This window comes from Wasmannia auropunctata, unplaced genomic scaffold (genome assembly GCF_000956235.1).
Source record: "Wasmannia auropunctata unplaced genomic scaffold, wasmannia.A_1.0 LD335903.1, whole genome shotgun sequence".
Lineage (NCBI taxonomy): Eukaryota > Metazoa > Arthropoda > Insecta > Hymenoptera > Formicidae > Wasmannia > Wasmannia auropunctata.
The window spans coordinates 1,690,171-1,706,253 of record NW_012026987.1 but is presented as its reverse complement, the minus strand read 5'-3'; the positions used below and the strand labels follow the sequence as shown (position 1 = coordinate 1,706,253).

The window sequence follows — 16,083 nt, the reverse complement described above, 5'->3', positions numbered from 1 at the left end:
ACCCGAGTATAATCTTTTGCGCTTATAGATTTCAGAAATCTTCAAAATAAATACCTTTTTTGAAACATGTATAATCATACTATTTTTTTTTCCTTAAAAGTACATCATCTTAAGAGTATTAGGCTAAAATTTTATTTAAAAATATTAAAAATTAAAAAAGTTATGATTTTTTAAGTAAAAAAACTCATTTTTTCGAAGTTAACACGTTACAATTTTTTTTTTAATGTTAAGATTAAATTTTTTACTAAAACACTATTGTTCTATTTTCTTAAAGGTTGAAATCATATATTGTAATTTTTTAAAGTTAATAATGGAATTAATACTGTTGATTTGATAACACTTTAAAAACGGCTCGGGTCATTTTGTCCCAGTATGATCATCGTGTAACTATTATGAAGTGTGACCATGAAGGGTTAAATAATAAACTTAGAGAATAAACTTTGAATCAATGGTTTAATAACGGAGCTGTAAATCAGTGAATAAGAAAGTTTCTTCACTCATATTCTTAAGAATATATAACGCGCTTGTTAATTTTGTATTCGAAGGCAGCCCGCATGAAATTCGCTTCATCGTTCTTCTCGCTGGCCATCGCGGCAATTTTGCTGTCCTTCGATATAACGGTCGATGTTTAGCACTCCGGCCACTTCCGGCCGGAAGTGTATAAGACTCTGCGGTAGCGGAAGCCGCGCTACCGTCGTTGCCTGGCACACAATATCGATCGCGCCTCAGCTCCGCCACGGCGCGGCGCGGCACGATGCGATTTTATCGCTTCACAGCGCTCTTTCGCGAGTTTACGCGCATTTCGCGTACGAGCACGTCACGGTCGAAGTAACGCGTGGAATCGCGCCACGGTGTATTTGCTGGCGTATCGCGGAACAATGTTGGCCTTTCCCGCGAAGCGGGCAGCTCTTGTAATCGCGAAACGCAGACCCGTCTCGTCCTCGTTCGCACTCAACCGAATCGAAAATGAAAATGAGGATAACGGAACCGTAATCCTGTTTCTTTATTTAAGTTAATTAAACAGAAAGCGCATTACTATTGTTACTATTATTAGATTATTATAATTAAATTATCAAAACGCGAGACTCACCTTTGGCTCCGAGCCGGATAAAATTAAAATTTAGTAATATTGAATAAAAATCTCAATTAAAGCGATTAAACTGAACAACGTTTATTTCGCCATAAAAATTCACATGATTTATATTAAATTCCTATAAGAAAATACATATCCTTCTCTCGAAATTACATAAAATAGCTGACAGAAACTTTAGATTCTCGAGGAATTCAAATCGATAAACGCGGTGGACACGAAATTAACGATTACTCTTTTCTTCCGCAGATCCAAACAAAGCGTGAATTGTTCTTCAAGGGCGACGGTACAGGGATAATCTCGTCGCCGTCAGTGCCGTCGGTGCCGCCGCCGCAGCCGCCGACGCAAGCCCCCGGGTCTCAGGTGAACAATTCGGTGGCGAACGCCACGACGGCCAGCAGCCTCACATCCCCCAACACGGCGCCGGTGTACTCGAGCAGTGCCCTGAGCGGGCTCAACGCGAAGTCGCGGCTGCCGTCCGCGACGACGATCCCGAACGACGCCTCGGAGGACAGCAACAGGCGCGAGTCGGCACGCACCGCGATCTCTTCCAAGGAGGACAGCAACAAGGAGGCCAGTCTGCTGCACCATGCGCGACCCACGCCGCCCACCAAGCCCAAGGAGCTCGACGGTTACGTCGGCTTCGCGAATCTCCCCAACCAGGTGTACAGGAAGGCCGTGAAGAAGGGCTTCGAATTCACGCTCATGGTCGTAGGTCGGTAACAATTGGAAAATTGGGACCAGTTGTTCGCGCGATTAAATGGTTTTCCCACGAATTGTACAAGTTATTAACGGTATATAATATTTTTGTGCTAATATAAATTGCTCATGTTGATAATTCGTGATTTGTATGCAAACGCAGGAACTGCTGTTCTCGAGAGATAAATTCAGTCGGTGTTTGCGCTTATGAAATATGCAAACGTGCATGAGAATTTTTTTTTTTTAAAGCGGCGCCGAATGGATCGATAAGACGTAATCGCTCGTGGAAGCGCCGCGGAGTCTATTATCGAGATCGGATCTCTATTCGCGGCGGAACACGCGATCCCCCTTCACAGGGGGTTGAGCATTAAAATGTCCATTATGCGGTAGCGGAAGAACAACGGTCGTCTGTCTCGCGAGAGCTGGCCCGGGCAGGAGGACAAAGGGATCCGTTTCTTCGTGGTAGTTGCAGCGGTATTCCCATTTCGTTGGGAATATCATCTCGCGATGCAACCTCCCATCTGCCGAGCACGTGCGAGTTCTTCTCTTTCTCTTTCGTTCGGCTCCTTTCCTCGCTCGTTGGATCAAGGCTGTCGCCGAGGTTCAGCGGTTCTCACACGCGAGGATGCGCGCCTGCGGGACACGCCTGCGATTCCGACCTTCGTCGACCGTCGAATCCACCTCCCCCTTTCTCTCTCTCTCTCTGTCGACCTCGTCATTATTTATTACGAGTTACCATGATGCGTACTCGAGGCGGCCAATTTGCGGCACTAACGCATCACGTAGCGACTTTGCAACTTCGATTGAAAAAGATTATAAATCGTTAATTGTAGCTTGCATTTTTTCTCTCTACTGCTCTTGGATTTATCGCCTGGATTTATCCGGTTTCCGAGAGGAGCATAATTGAAGGCAATTAATACGAGGATATGGCGTATTTAACATCTAGTTATCTAAATCTCTTATGACGAGCGATGAAGGGGCTTTTATAAAATAAAATTATGTCTGGAAATATAATGCGCACCCATGAAAAATATTTTAAGAATTCGGCCGGGAGCTTCGAGCGGGAGGCAGTAACAAAAGTGCTGACTTAAGTGCTGTCGATCTCGAACGAGGCGCTTGCACGCGGGTGTGAAAGAGTGTCATTGGGTCTGGAGAAATTTGAGAGCGCGGTCTGCTGCGTGCGGGGGCTATTATTAGCCCGCGTATAAGCGGAGCCGTTCCTCCGTAAATAGAACAATTCAAGAGCTTACCCTTGGCTGAAGGCGTAGGCGCGGCACTTCGCCTGGTTCAAGGTTCGCGGTTCGCGCATTAAAAGGTCACGGCATTCATTTCATCTCATTTCGTTTCGGTCACCGGCACCAAATTTATTTGACCGCGATTCCATTGGACGCGGGACATCCCGGAGAAACGTCGACCGTAAATACTTCGTGATTAATGATTGTTGTGACGGAACATGACGATGACGGAATATACATTTAATGGCTAGGAAGTTGTTCTCAAGAATTTTTTGGATGCATTAACTTACAGAAAATATTTAGAGATATCCTTGTAAGAGAATATCGATAATATTTTTTGAATAGGAATATTGATGATATTCCTATAATTAGAACCGTAAAATGTACATTTCCGTAAATCTTTAATCAAACTGTTCGAGTGATTAAGACATGTATTCTGCTATGCTATAATTGTACAATTCGTGTTAAACTCTTATTATTCGATTTTTCAATTTAAAAAAAAAATTCCACAAATTCAATTATCTCAAGATTATACATTATCAAAACATGATAAAGAGTTTTTTTATTTTAAAAATTTTAAATTTCTATAGGGGAGTCGGGTCTCGGCAAATCCACCTTGATCAACTCCATGTTCCTGGCAGACATATACAGTGCCGAGTATGCCGGACCCAGCCTGAGGATAAAGAAGACGGTTGCCGTGGAAACTAGCAAAGTGCTATTGAAGGAGAACGGAGTCAATCTCACCCTCACGATCGTCGATACCCCTGGTTTCGGTGACGCCGTGGATAACAGCAACTGGTAATAAATCTGACGATTTGATGATTTTAAATTACACATATATTCGTGTCTTTGAACCTCTACAGCTTATTTGATAACATCTGCTTTTGTTCAGTTGGGTGCCAGTAATAGACTACATCGAGTCGAAATACGAGGAATTCCTTAACGCAGAGTCCCGCGTGACGAGACGGCAGATCCCAGACAGTCGAGTGCATTGCTGTCTCTACTTCGTCGCGCCCTCCGGTCACGGATTGAAGCCGCTCGATGTGGAATTCATGCAGCGTCTCCACGACAAAGTTAACATCATACCTGTCATTGCCAAGGCGGACACCATGACGCCGGATGAGTGCGCACACTTCAAGAAACAGGTACGATTTGCCTGTAATGCACTGTAATTTTAAAGAAGAAAAAAATTCGCTTTTCTGAAAAATATAAGGAAAGACGTCGCTCAATAATAGAAATTTTTATAAATCCTTAACAGACTTCCTGTCGTATAAATCTATAAAACAAAATAATTTATTAGTAGCAATTATAAAGTATTTAACAGCACTCCGGATTTCTCACTCTTTGGACATATTTTCTCTTCTAAATTATTAATTTAAGCTGCTGTCTCGCTTTCCAGATTTTGAACGAGATTGCGCAGCACAAAATAAAGATCTACGAGTTTCCAGAGGTCGAAGAGGAAGAGGACAACAAATTCCATAAATTATTAAGGGACAGAGTGCCATTCGCAGTCGTGGGGGCGAATACTGTCGTCGAACACGACGGAAAGAAAATACGGGGAAGAAAATATCCATGGGGAATTGCGGAAGGTATGTATGGATCTCTGAATCGAAGTAATTGCACAAAAATTTATCACTGGAGAAAAAAAATTATTATTTAGATCTACAGAACTTGTCAAGTTTTTATACCTTAAAATTTTTGGTTAAAAAGAACGGTACGCTATACTCCATTTTATTCTTGTTATATTTTCAGTCTATTTCTTTACGCACTTTTGCGCTTTTTATATTAATATAAAATTAGTATGTATAACAGTAAATAAATTAAGAATTTAAAATTTGAATCTTAAAAATACGATCAGCATATTTTTCCTGCATATGCAAATTATATATCGTTTATTTATAATTCGCTTTCTTTTCATTTCCACGCGCAGTCGAGAATCTGGAACATTGCGACTTCATTGCGCTCCGAAACATGGTAGTAAGGACGCACGTGCAGGACTTAAAGGACGTGACGAACAACGTGCACTACGAGAACTTCAGGTGTCGCACATTGGCCGGTCTAGGTGTAGACGGCAAACCGACAAAGGCCTCGAATAAGTAAGTAACATTCGTATTTGATTTCTCGTCACACAGTTTGATCACTTGTACTAGAATAGTTTTGTCGAAAAGTAGATGTGTCTTGTCCTGTCGAAATAGATGAATCGAGCGTCATGACCTAACAGAGAAGAGAAAACGAGAGTAGTTACCTATCTCCTTAAATTAATTCGATCGTTCATCACTAGAGTCAAGTGATAAAAACTGCAGGCCCCGGAAACATGTATCTCATAATATGACAGCCGTTCAGTCTCATAATGCGGTCCAATTTATTAATTCCACCTGTCCCCAGTGGCGCAATATTAATATTATTGCCGGACGCGATAAAGATGACGGGGCGACTACTTATCTCCTTTAGTCGGGCCCGCACGTTAACGACGCTCGCTTTTTCTATTCGAAACACGAGCAAGGTTGTTTGTTTCGTTGAGTTTGATTTGAGCACGCGGTGTGTGTCTCACCGAAGCACTCGACTGTGTATGCGTGATGAGATGATCGTTTATTTCGAGCTTCAGTATCACCAATATAATATACGACGCTGTGGTTCTTGCGAGTCGATTGGCGTGTACTGTCCGAATACATGCTTGCATACCACCACGGTGTGTTGTTTCTGGTCTTTTCATTCTTTTTCTTTTTTTCTTTATCGTCCTGAAGAGAATTCAGAGAAAGGTTGTGCATGCAAACTCTATCGAAGGCCCCTCCCAGTGACTCTCGCGTTCGAATTATCTTAGCCGTATCTCGATCGCGAGCGGGAAACTGTATCTGTAGACTAGACACGAGAAACGCTGCCGAGGGAGCGGGAGGGACGAACGGACCAACCGACCCTTCGACAGCGTGTCGCCCGTGCGAATTTTAATGGTGAATTTCTTATTGGTCAGTTTGTGCCCTCCAGGAGTGATGAACAGTTTCATGACGGTGTGGTAAGTCCTTTAATAAGGCTCAAAAAGATATACTATGGTTTTGTGTGCACAAGCCTTGTCGAGTTTCGAAACTTTTCCCCCGTGATCTTTCAATCTGGGAGGACTCACTGCGCAAAGTATTGGAAGCGAAAAAATTAATAAAAGAATGGTAGAAAAAATTAATGGAAAAGACATCGTACGCCCTAAATCTGCAATTTAATTGGTTTTTATGTCGGGAGAAATAATTAAATTGAAATGTTAATTTAATTATTTCAGTTTATAATTTATATAACAGTCATGCAAATTTTTATTTCATTTGTATATTGCGAGAGATCGATCAAGCGTAGTTATATTTGATATGCTCAGTGAGCCCTCCGCGATAATATCCGATGCAAATTATTTGTATGCTATTTAGAAAAAGAAACTAATTAGTACATTAGATTAGAATTTTCTACTTTGAACGTAACACGATTTAGGTTTGCTTGACGCCTTTATATTTATGTGCGTTTTCTTTTGCATTAGTATTTGGCACAACACGTAACGTAGTCCTCTTAAAAAAGAGGAAGCACTCTAGAAACCTATAGCTACCCTTGCAATATCTTTTATACTATCTAAATATATTGTGGCTTTAGAAATTTCGCTGTGACAATCTTTCGTGTAAGAGCCCTGATTTGCGTATAAAAAAGAATTTGATATTGCAAATTGATGATGAGAATTGGTGGTGACGAAATGCTCTTGTATTATTATAAACTCCGAATGCGCGATATAAAATCGTACACCTCACGTCATGTGTAATGATATGATTTGCACAAATTTTCGCGACAAACGGAATGTAATCGGATCTCGTGGATTTGGAGCAACGTTTTAATTGCCATGATACAATAATGTAAACCAATTATCATTTGTAATTTGCGTAACATTGATTCGATGCAAATCCGGGCTCCAGTATTTAGCCCTTAACTGATTACGGTCCCAAAGCACTTACAAGCTTACCGCCGACTATCTATTCTATCTATTCGCGTTATCAGAAATAGTTTTTCTGCTGTTATTTTTTTTTAGCTATCTCTCGCGACAAAGAGCACATTTATGGAAAATATGAGTGTCTCTATTTCTTGGAATATTCGTCATTACCGGACGCGCAATTTTTCCACGATAATGCCACGTCAGTTAATGCGATTTACTGTTATCTCTTTGCAGCATCACGTAATCACTACTCATAATAATATATCAACTCATAATAATTATATTATTTTTATATTAATGTAACAATTGCAATTGTAGTTGATTAAAATTTTTAATTAATTTCTTGAAGAAAAAGTAACCAAAAAAGTTTACTTCTAAAATTAAAAAAATAAAATTCCAAAATTTGTATTGTACTGCAAAGAGCTAACGAGATGTCATATGATATCAAACACGGTAGTGCGCTCATTAACAATTAGCTATAGGGCCGAAAGGCGCCTAAATGTCACACGCGTCATCCTGCATCTGTATTTCCGGATGATCCGATATCCGATAATTTTATCAATTGAATAGATATTTTATTTTGAATCCGCTTGAATCTTTCTAGGAACCCGTTGGCGCAGCTGGAGGAGGAGAAGCGTGAACACGATAACAAGATGAAGAAGATGGAAACGGAGATGGAGCAAGTTTTCGAGATGAAAGTTCGCGAAAAGAGGCAGAAGTTGAAGGATTCCGAAACGGATGTAAGTAAAGCGTGCTACTGATGTTACTTCTTTTTATCTTTAAGATTATAAAAAAACTCGGGGATTGAAAAAAACTCGAACTATCAGCTGTTTCATTACTGGTTATTATTTAATTAAGTGGAAATGAATTTAGCATTTAAAAAGACAGTTTCTACTCGGTCAAGATCCTTTTTTGCTCCGACACGAACTTTTATGTGTTTTTTTACGCATTGTATAACAAATCGTAATTGTCCGAGCAATACTAACGTTGCGATACCGGGAATTTCGATAACAGTTGCAGAGAAGGCACGAACAAATGCGACGCTCGTTGGAGCAGCAGGTGCGAGAGCTGGAGGAGAAAAGGCGAGCGTTCGAGGCGGAGAAAACTGCCTGGGAGCAGCAGACCGGCCACAGTATTGAAGAATTGCGTAGACGCAGCTTAGAGGCGAATTCGAAAGAGTAAGTAGTCCGCATCGACGAAAGTAAAAAGAGGAGATGTTGTGTTTTTTGCATTTTCAAACGTTTATTTCTCCGTTGTGTCTCAAGGAAGGTACATCGTCGTTTCTCGCACGAAATATATATATTTTTTTTGTTAGAAACGTCTTTATATATTTTTTTTATATTCCGCTTTATTCTGTTTTTTTTTTTAATTTTATTTTGATCGCTAAACACGATTGCGAACGATCAAACGAGGCAGTTGTATACCGCTTGATGCTTTAGCCGCTGGTGATTTAGTATGGTTCTCGGAGTTGTTTAGACATCCGGTTTGACTTGCGCAAAAAGCACTCGGCGCAATTAGAGTCTGACGCAGCTTGATAGCTTTCTTGTACACTATGTTCTGCCACCGTATCTTCTTCCGCCTGCAGAGATCGTTTATCAAAAACGCGGAGTCGAGTTTGCCGTCGACGAAGATCGCGACGAGATCTCGTTACGGAAGCTATTTGATATCATTGAAGAAAATTCGATGAATTGAGATTGTCAAATGTAAATCAGTAGTACTTCATTCTTCGTTTCAAATGAACTTAAAATAGCTTTAATTTGTGAGTGTCTATTTTAATGTGAAGCTCTTTTATTGTAATATTTTTTTTGTCAAAAAGAAAAGAGATAAATTCATATTAAAGGAAAGATACGGTAGTAAATATACATATTGTGCAATATTTGCTCTCGCTGTAGTATTTCATAGCCGCTAATACGTGTTTAGATTTTGATGTGCAATTTAATAGTTGTCGCAACCGCAATACATTCCATTCACGCTTTACGTCCCTTTACACCCCGAATCACTTTCACGAAGCTTGCACTAATAACGGAATAATCATCGTTTATCGACTCGACTCGTAAGATTATCGTCGCCGAACGAATTTTGTTTTTACATTTTATATTCACGTGATATTGTCCGCACATGTATATATTATGACTTTTATTCACATAATTATCGCGCGTTTAGCGCTGAATGAGGCTATACAATTTTTTAAGTTACAATAAAATATTAGATAGATTATTAAATGTGTGATATTAAATATGTGATATTAGACGTTAAGAGTTTTCTTTTTAATTCAACACAATTGTTTAAAAGACGTCGGAAGGCGTCCGAGGAACATCTTTGTATTAATCAGATCCGACACAAGCACATTCAGCGCTAAATCGCCGCCGACGTTGCTGCACCGTTCCCGCGAAATCCGAAAGAGACGGAAAACTTCATCGTGCAAAGAACGTCGGCGGCGTTCTCCAGGGCACCGTTCAGTATTCCGTTGATCTCTAATTGCGCGGAAGACACGTAGACTTAAGTCCGCGCGAGTACTTTTTTTTTTTCTTTACATCCGAACTTGCTATCGGATGTACGTTCGCCAAAAAAATAAAAAAAAATAGTCCGGTTTGTTTGTCTCTCTTGTGTGTATACCATATCGGGATATCCTCCTGATCTAGGACGGGATCGATGTCCTCCGAGGGATCTGGAGGCGGCGGGGGTACGTTGAGGGGGTCCCGAGGGATAAGCAGCCTCCTTCGCCGTCACACCAGTTTCAAATCACCTCAAGACAGCCCCGCACAGATACAGCTTGTCATACAGCATCCTGAGCACCCTTAGTAGAGACCGCCTCCCAGACCGCTCTCGCTCGCTTGCGAGACCCGTACCGAAATCGCCGCGCCGACACCTCCTCGCGCTCGACCCTTATCAACCCTTATCCAGTTCAGATTGCCCTCTCTTCTGAGCGGCGACGCGATCACTCGACGAACATTTTCTTGGCTTGGTGGTAGGAGTGAGAATCAAAATAATTTGGATTAGTCAGTGGCTCAAATCAAAATAGCAGAATCGAGAAAGGAAGATCTTTTATTTTTCGAAAAACGTTTTACACACGCGATATCGATCGTCTGAATAAGGGTTGACAGGAGGCCTTGTCATATTCGAGGAAAAGTAAATGCTACCTATCAGAAAGTCAACGTTACTTCAGTAAATTTCACAGCATCGTCAGCGTTTGTTTCAGCAATGATTAAAGGCAGAAACCAGAAGTCTCTTTCTTAAATCTTTTCGAGTGATATTATCTTTGTTATTTTCGTGCAGTTGTTTTCGTCTTTTCAAGGCTCTTAAATTTTCAGCGGATGTCAAATTCTTTTATCTTCAAAATATATAAATTTTTAGATTTGGTGATTTAATATAAATGCTTTTTATACTAAATTTTTTTAGTAAATTTTGAACTAAATTGATCCGAAAATTGATACCGCTCGTCGCGATAGGCTGCACTTACTCGTCCCGACACGCGTGTGCGTGCGGCTCGTTTAATCCGTTTGATACATATCGCAATCCAAAGCGACTGTACATTTCTTGCGTCCCGCGAACGCCGTAAGGGGCATCGCACGACACGAGACATGCGTTTACAAGCGCGATTCAGTGAATCTCCGTTCGCTACTTTATACTCGATTTTCTCGCGTTTCAACTTCGCTCGCCGTCGCCGTTTCATTCGCGCGTTAATTGATCGTTATGTCGACGACCCTCGCCGGGAGACGTTGCGTACAACTCCAGCGTACATACATTTAAACGCTAATTAAAGCCGAGGAAAGTGGGATTGGAGTGTCCTGGAAAACATGGAAATCGCGCGGAGACGGAGTTGCATTCTTGGCCGAAGTTGAAGTCAGTTTCTCATGCTGTGCGAATATTTAATTAGCGAGTCCATCTCTGTAACCTGAGCGGCCTGTTTAGCATGCACTTGCCAAATTAAGGCTCCGAGGAGAACGTTTTCGCGTTTCCGGGAACATGCTGAAGTTTCAATTAGTATCTCTTGTTTTGGCGGAAGTTCAAGCAAGACGGGGCCCGATCGTCTCGGCGGTGTCTGATTAGCGGTGAATTAACTGACAGAGCGAGAATTACCGCAGAATCGAAAGGAGCTCTCGTCGCGTCGAAGGTCCAAGTCAAGAAAGTTTTCGGCCTAGAAAGTTACGGAAAGTTAAGGAAGTCACGGCGCCCAAGATGAATTCTGTCTCAAATTTCCTAACGCGAGACGCGCGACCTCGCGTCCCAGCCGGTTTCCTCGTTTTCCCCGGGATATCATCTCCAGTCTGGATTCCTCCACGTTGTAAAGTTACGCGTGTCTCGCGTTACACGATGCATACGTCCTTAGAAGCGCGACTCGTTACACTCGCCTGTTTCACTCGCGAAACGTCCCCGTGCGTGAAAATCACTTTTTTCTTTTTTTCCACCGCGTTTTTCGTCGCCGTATCGCGTGCACGTAAATGCGGCGTACTCGGGCTTGCGCTCCCCGGTAAATCACGGTCTGGGCGATATGCAGCGCACACGACTTATTAAGTATATAAAAATATATATATATATATATAGAGAGAGAAAGAAAGAGGTATATCAGCGATATGTACATTTAGCAACGTATTTTTGGCACTTGAACTTTGATAAACTACGAGAATTGTATGTAAAGAAGGCGCAAAATTGTGTGTGTGTGTGTGTGTGTGTGTGTGTGCGTGTGTCACACTCGTCCTCGTGTAGGAGTGTCATTTTTTTTGTACTCACGTCTAACACACATTTTACATACAACGCATACACGTGCACACACTTTAACCCTTTACCGCATCGCGTGCCATAAAATCAACGTTCCTTTTCTCCCTGCCGACAGTGTGGTTGTGCCACATCACGCATCCGTGTCACGTTCGTTCCCGATCATACTTAGGTATTCATACCGCTGTGTCTGTTTGAGCGTTCTCTCGAGCGTTGACATTCGCAAAAGCGCGGCTTTATCGTCGCTCACGGCAAACGAGCTGTATCTATCGCATTTTCCGTCGCATTCCTAACTTCCCGCCAGATCAATATTTCGCGAGATAGCATGGCGAAGGTAAGTTGGCCCGTCTGTCGAGTGCGTGCAGTAGAAACGTTATGAGACAATATTACACGTTCTTCGAGAAGTTTTCCTCTTGTCTGTCGGTGAGAAGAGTCGCGAGACAGTGTTCGAACATTTTTATCGCAGGAAGAAAAAAACGTTCTAATCGCGAGAGAGAGAGAGAGAGAGAGAGAGAGAGAGAGAGAGAGAGAGAGAGAGAGATGCGCGGTAAAGGGTTGACATAAACGGCCACCTCGTAAGCTCGCGCCAGAGTTTGTGAAGTCTCAAGCCGATTGTAAACTCTAAGCAAGCTGTCGGCGTCATCCCGTTTCGGGATTTTGCTCTTACCACAATCGTGTTTCCCGTTTATCGCTCCGCGATAACGATTGCGCAAAAGTATAGATGCCGTAAGCTTTAGATTGCTCGCACACGAACGTTTCGTTTCGACGAGTCTCTTCCGAATCGCGGAGGTTCGATCCCAAAGAGAGAGGAAGCAGAGACAGCTTGGTAGAGGATGTAACCGCCTATTACTAATAATCACTCGCAAATTATACATTGTTAATTTCGTAATTGATAATCTTTTTTTTATCTCTCGCAAATAAACGCAATGCTTACCTAAAACCGTTACTAACCGTTTTCAGCGTCCTCTTGTTTACCGATTGTTTAGCTTGTCGGAACGTTTTTGCGACGCGACGAAGGAAAATTGCGATTCGCGAATTTGAAGGAAAAGAAAGAAAAAAAATGAATGTTTTAAAATGTACGGAAATTCATGAAAAACGAAACGCAATTTTCCCTCATCGTTTTTTTATTGCGTGCCATATCCTGTCATGTGCGCATAATGTCTTTTACTGTTCCATCGCATATCGTCATTTTAAATCCCGGCTTTTCATACAGCTTTTGATTTTTTTTCTAATAAAATATTTCACGCGCGCACACATAGTAAATTGAACCTTGAGCCGGCGCGAGTAAATAACGTGCAAGCGAATTTTCAAAAGCAGAACGTCTTTTCAAATTCACTCGCGTTTTCCTCTTCTCCCTCTTTTTTCTTCGAGGGGACATTTCATTAAAATGACGATATGTTAACGCGTGTGCAACATGCACCTGTGCAGTTTTACATAAAAATGTTGAAGAGTCCGAAATATCATGAGGCACAGAACGACCTTCGTATACCTTTGTATGTTCGCGAGAAAATACGGAAACGATACTGCGGAAGAGAATTAAAACAAAAGTCGGAAGCAACGGAGCACGAAGCGGAAAAGCGCTTGATTTCTGGACACACACATGTGAGATCAGCATGCTCCCCCTGGTCGCGAGCAGAGGATGGGTTCGAAAAGCATGGTTTTCGCATGAATAGATCTTTTCATTCGCAAGATATTTATTTTTGCATTACAGTATGCGAATCCCCGAGACGGTAACAATAGGCATAACAATATTTGCATAACGTGATACGTAACTAGTAGTCGCGTCTCGCTTCAGGCATTTTAACTGAGGCAGTCGACGTTTTCGGATTTCGACTTCCTGCATTTCTGTAGAAAGTATGCAGCGCGATGTAAGATATTAAATAAACTGAAATTTTTCTTATGAGATAAAAGTAGGGCCATTTAAACATAAAAAAAAGAATAAATATCCGTTCGATGCAATATGAACAGAAGTATATTACCTATTTTTTATATATAATTATATTATTTCGAGACACTTAAAAATGGCCATGAAATTCTCATGCAATTATAAAAAGGACGTTATTTGGAAAAGAATTAATGTAATTGTAGTGCACACATCAGCAGCGTTAAATTTAAATTATTTTTCATGCCAATTGAATTTGACTTTTCGATATCACGAACGGAGACGGGTCGAGGACTTCATCGAGATCACTTCCGCTTTCGTCCTCATCTCTCATCATCGAACGCCCCCGTGTCACGCGTACGCCGATTATCGGAAAGCGTCGAACGGTGTGCCAGCTAGGATTCGCGCGACGCAGACAATAATCTTGATATGAAAATTCTCCTTTCAGGGCTGTTGACGGTAAAGATAAGAAGAGCAAGAAGAAGGGCCTCTTCTAATCGTCGTGTCGATCGGCAAGAAAAAAAAAACAGACGGGAAGAAAGAGAGCAGGGCAGGAACAATCCGGTGTGGCTGTGTCGCACTTTCGGCCACGCTAATTTACCGAAGACGAACACACGAGTTAGGTGTAGCTTCGATCAGCGATGAGCTCGACATACGGGGGATCCTCGGAAGAACCGACGATTCCTCGCCGCGTGCTCGAACGGACACTACGAGATCTTGAACGCAAGATCGATTAGGTCGCGAACAAACTGCGGTATCCCCGTCGATGCAGATTGTTCTGGGCCGCGTCGAGATTCATGTGGATGTCCTGCGTTTCATTTCGTTATTCGCGATACCTGATTCGTCGTGCGAAGCTACGACAGAAAGAATGAAAAAAAGAAAGAGAACATTTTCCTACGACGAGAAAATGTGCCCGCCTTGCGCTCTTTCGCGCTTCCTATTTCGGCATCCGACAGGAAAGAAAAGGAAGAGAGTAACGAGGAGATGCACAATCATCCTTATGCGCTCATCAAGCGTTCAATCGCGATCGTCATTTACTTCACGATAACAACTGTACAAAAAAAAGGAACCCACGTAGACGTAATTTTTTGAAGAACGTAATTTTCGTACTTTCCTCGGCGCGAGTTAGCTCCGTTTAAGCTTATGTATCTTTCTTTCTCTAACGAGAACGTCATGTTCGCCGCCCTCCGTCGATTATACACGTACGTTAGTTTTTACGACTGGACAGAGAGTTCAGGGATATTCGGGCCATATCAGTATGTCGCAATTAGGACAATAGAGCGTCTTGCGTTTTGCGTTTTGAAAGAGAGAGAGAGAAAGAGACCAGAGCATTATACTTCCGTCAAGTACGATAAGTTCGATCACTGTGGTGTTCTTAAATTATATTGTTGCAATTGTAACTGCAACCATACAAAGTACCCTAAAAGTGTTTCAGGTATCTTTGTTCTATCATTGATTTCGAATTCTTTACAAAAATATCAAATATTTACAAAAATTGTAAAAAGATTTTCACAGGTTAAGCATAAAGAAATATGACATTTTATTGAATTAATTTATTAAGAAAATTTTTATAGTTAGCAGTGACGGAACTTAAACGTTAAAAAATTATAAAGAGACGTGTGAAGACTTATTAAGTATATGGTTGACTTTGCACAAACCAGAAGTTCACAATAAATTCAATAAGTCGAGGAAAATTAGCTTGTAAGTAAGAATTATTGAGAGATAATCATATAATCTTTTTATTACATTATCACGCGAGTAGCATCTCCTGTCGCAGAGGGAGGCTGAACATGATATCGCACAAAAAAACAGCGGCCATATATTATATAAATATATATATTTATGTATAAATAAAGAGCGAGGGGAAGCGTAAATGTAAGTCTAATTCATGTACATGTACACGTAAGTCACGCCTCGCGACAGGCGCGAAAGAGCGATTACGATAAAAGAACGGATCATTGTATAAATAATAAATCTAGATGTGCTGGACTACCGCGAGATTTGAGACGGTGCGACTTTTTCTTCCTTCGTTCTTCTTGCATTGAGGCCGCTTGAACTTCTTTCTCTTATCGCGGCTTAAGTGCTACAAGCTTTACTTTCGGAACAATAATTTTTCTACGTAATTACAGCTTCTGAGTTTCGAATCGGTGTAACGTCGACAACGCAGAGTATTGTAACTGTGACTCTTTAGAGCTATTAGAATTATTTGTACGATGTAATTTTCTTCACGAAAATGTCTTTAAATAAACTACAGCGAGCTGTTGAATAAATATAAAACTACGCGGAAAAGGACTGTTTACGATATCTCTTTGGGGCGTATTATTGATAAAGTAACGTTTAGAGACGCTCGGAAATACCCCGAAGTGCAGTTTATCGGTCGGTGTGTCGTCGACGTTTACACTCACGACAAACGTTTACACTCGCGCCGTCTGGAATCCGTCCACGTCGATATGTTTAGGAGATAAGATTAAGTTACTTCTGTGCCAAGACGAGCGAGGGAGTGAGCATT

At 41.5% G+C, this 16,083-nt stretch overlaps 1 protein-coding gene across 6 annotated transcripts in view; it reads left to right on the top strand.

The window, feature by feature from the left end:
• The window catches only part of LOC105455359 (septin-7), a 34,447-nt gene extending 19,808 nt beyond the window's left edge, over positions 1–14,639 (top strand). For 5 of the 6 annotated variants that reach the window (XM_011698628.1, XM_011698631.1, XM_011698629.1 and 2 more), the window contains 8 exons: positions 1,340–1,805; positions 3,615–3,822; positions 3,917–4,169; positions 4,424–4,613; positions 4,955–5,120; positions 7,581–7,716; positions 7,991–8,154; positions 9,619–12,638. In XM_011698628.1, the coding sequence (XP_011696930.1) occupies positions 1,340–1,805; positions 3,615–3,822; positions 3,917–4,169; positions 4,424–4,613; positions 4,955–5,120; positions 7,581–7,716; positions 7,991–8,154; positions 9,619–9,778 (1,743 nt within the window). In that variant the 3' untranslated portion in view covers positions 9,779–12,638. Of the gene's footprint in view, positions 1–1,339; positions 1,806–3,614; positions 3,823–3,916; positions 4,170–4,423; positions 4,614–4,954; positions 5,121–7,580; positions 7,717–7,990; positions 8,155–9,618; positions 12,639–14,022 lie in introns of those variants that run through there. The other variant, XM_011698626.1, reaches the window with a different exon arrangement.
• Positions 14,640–16,083: the final 1,444 nt, after the last annotated feature.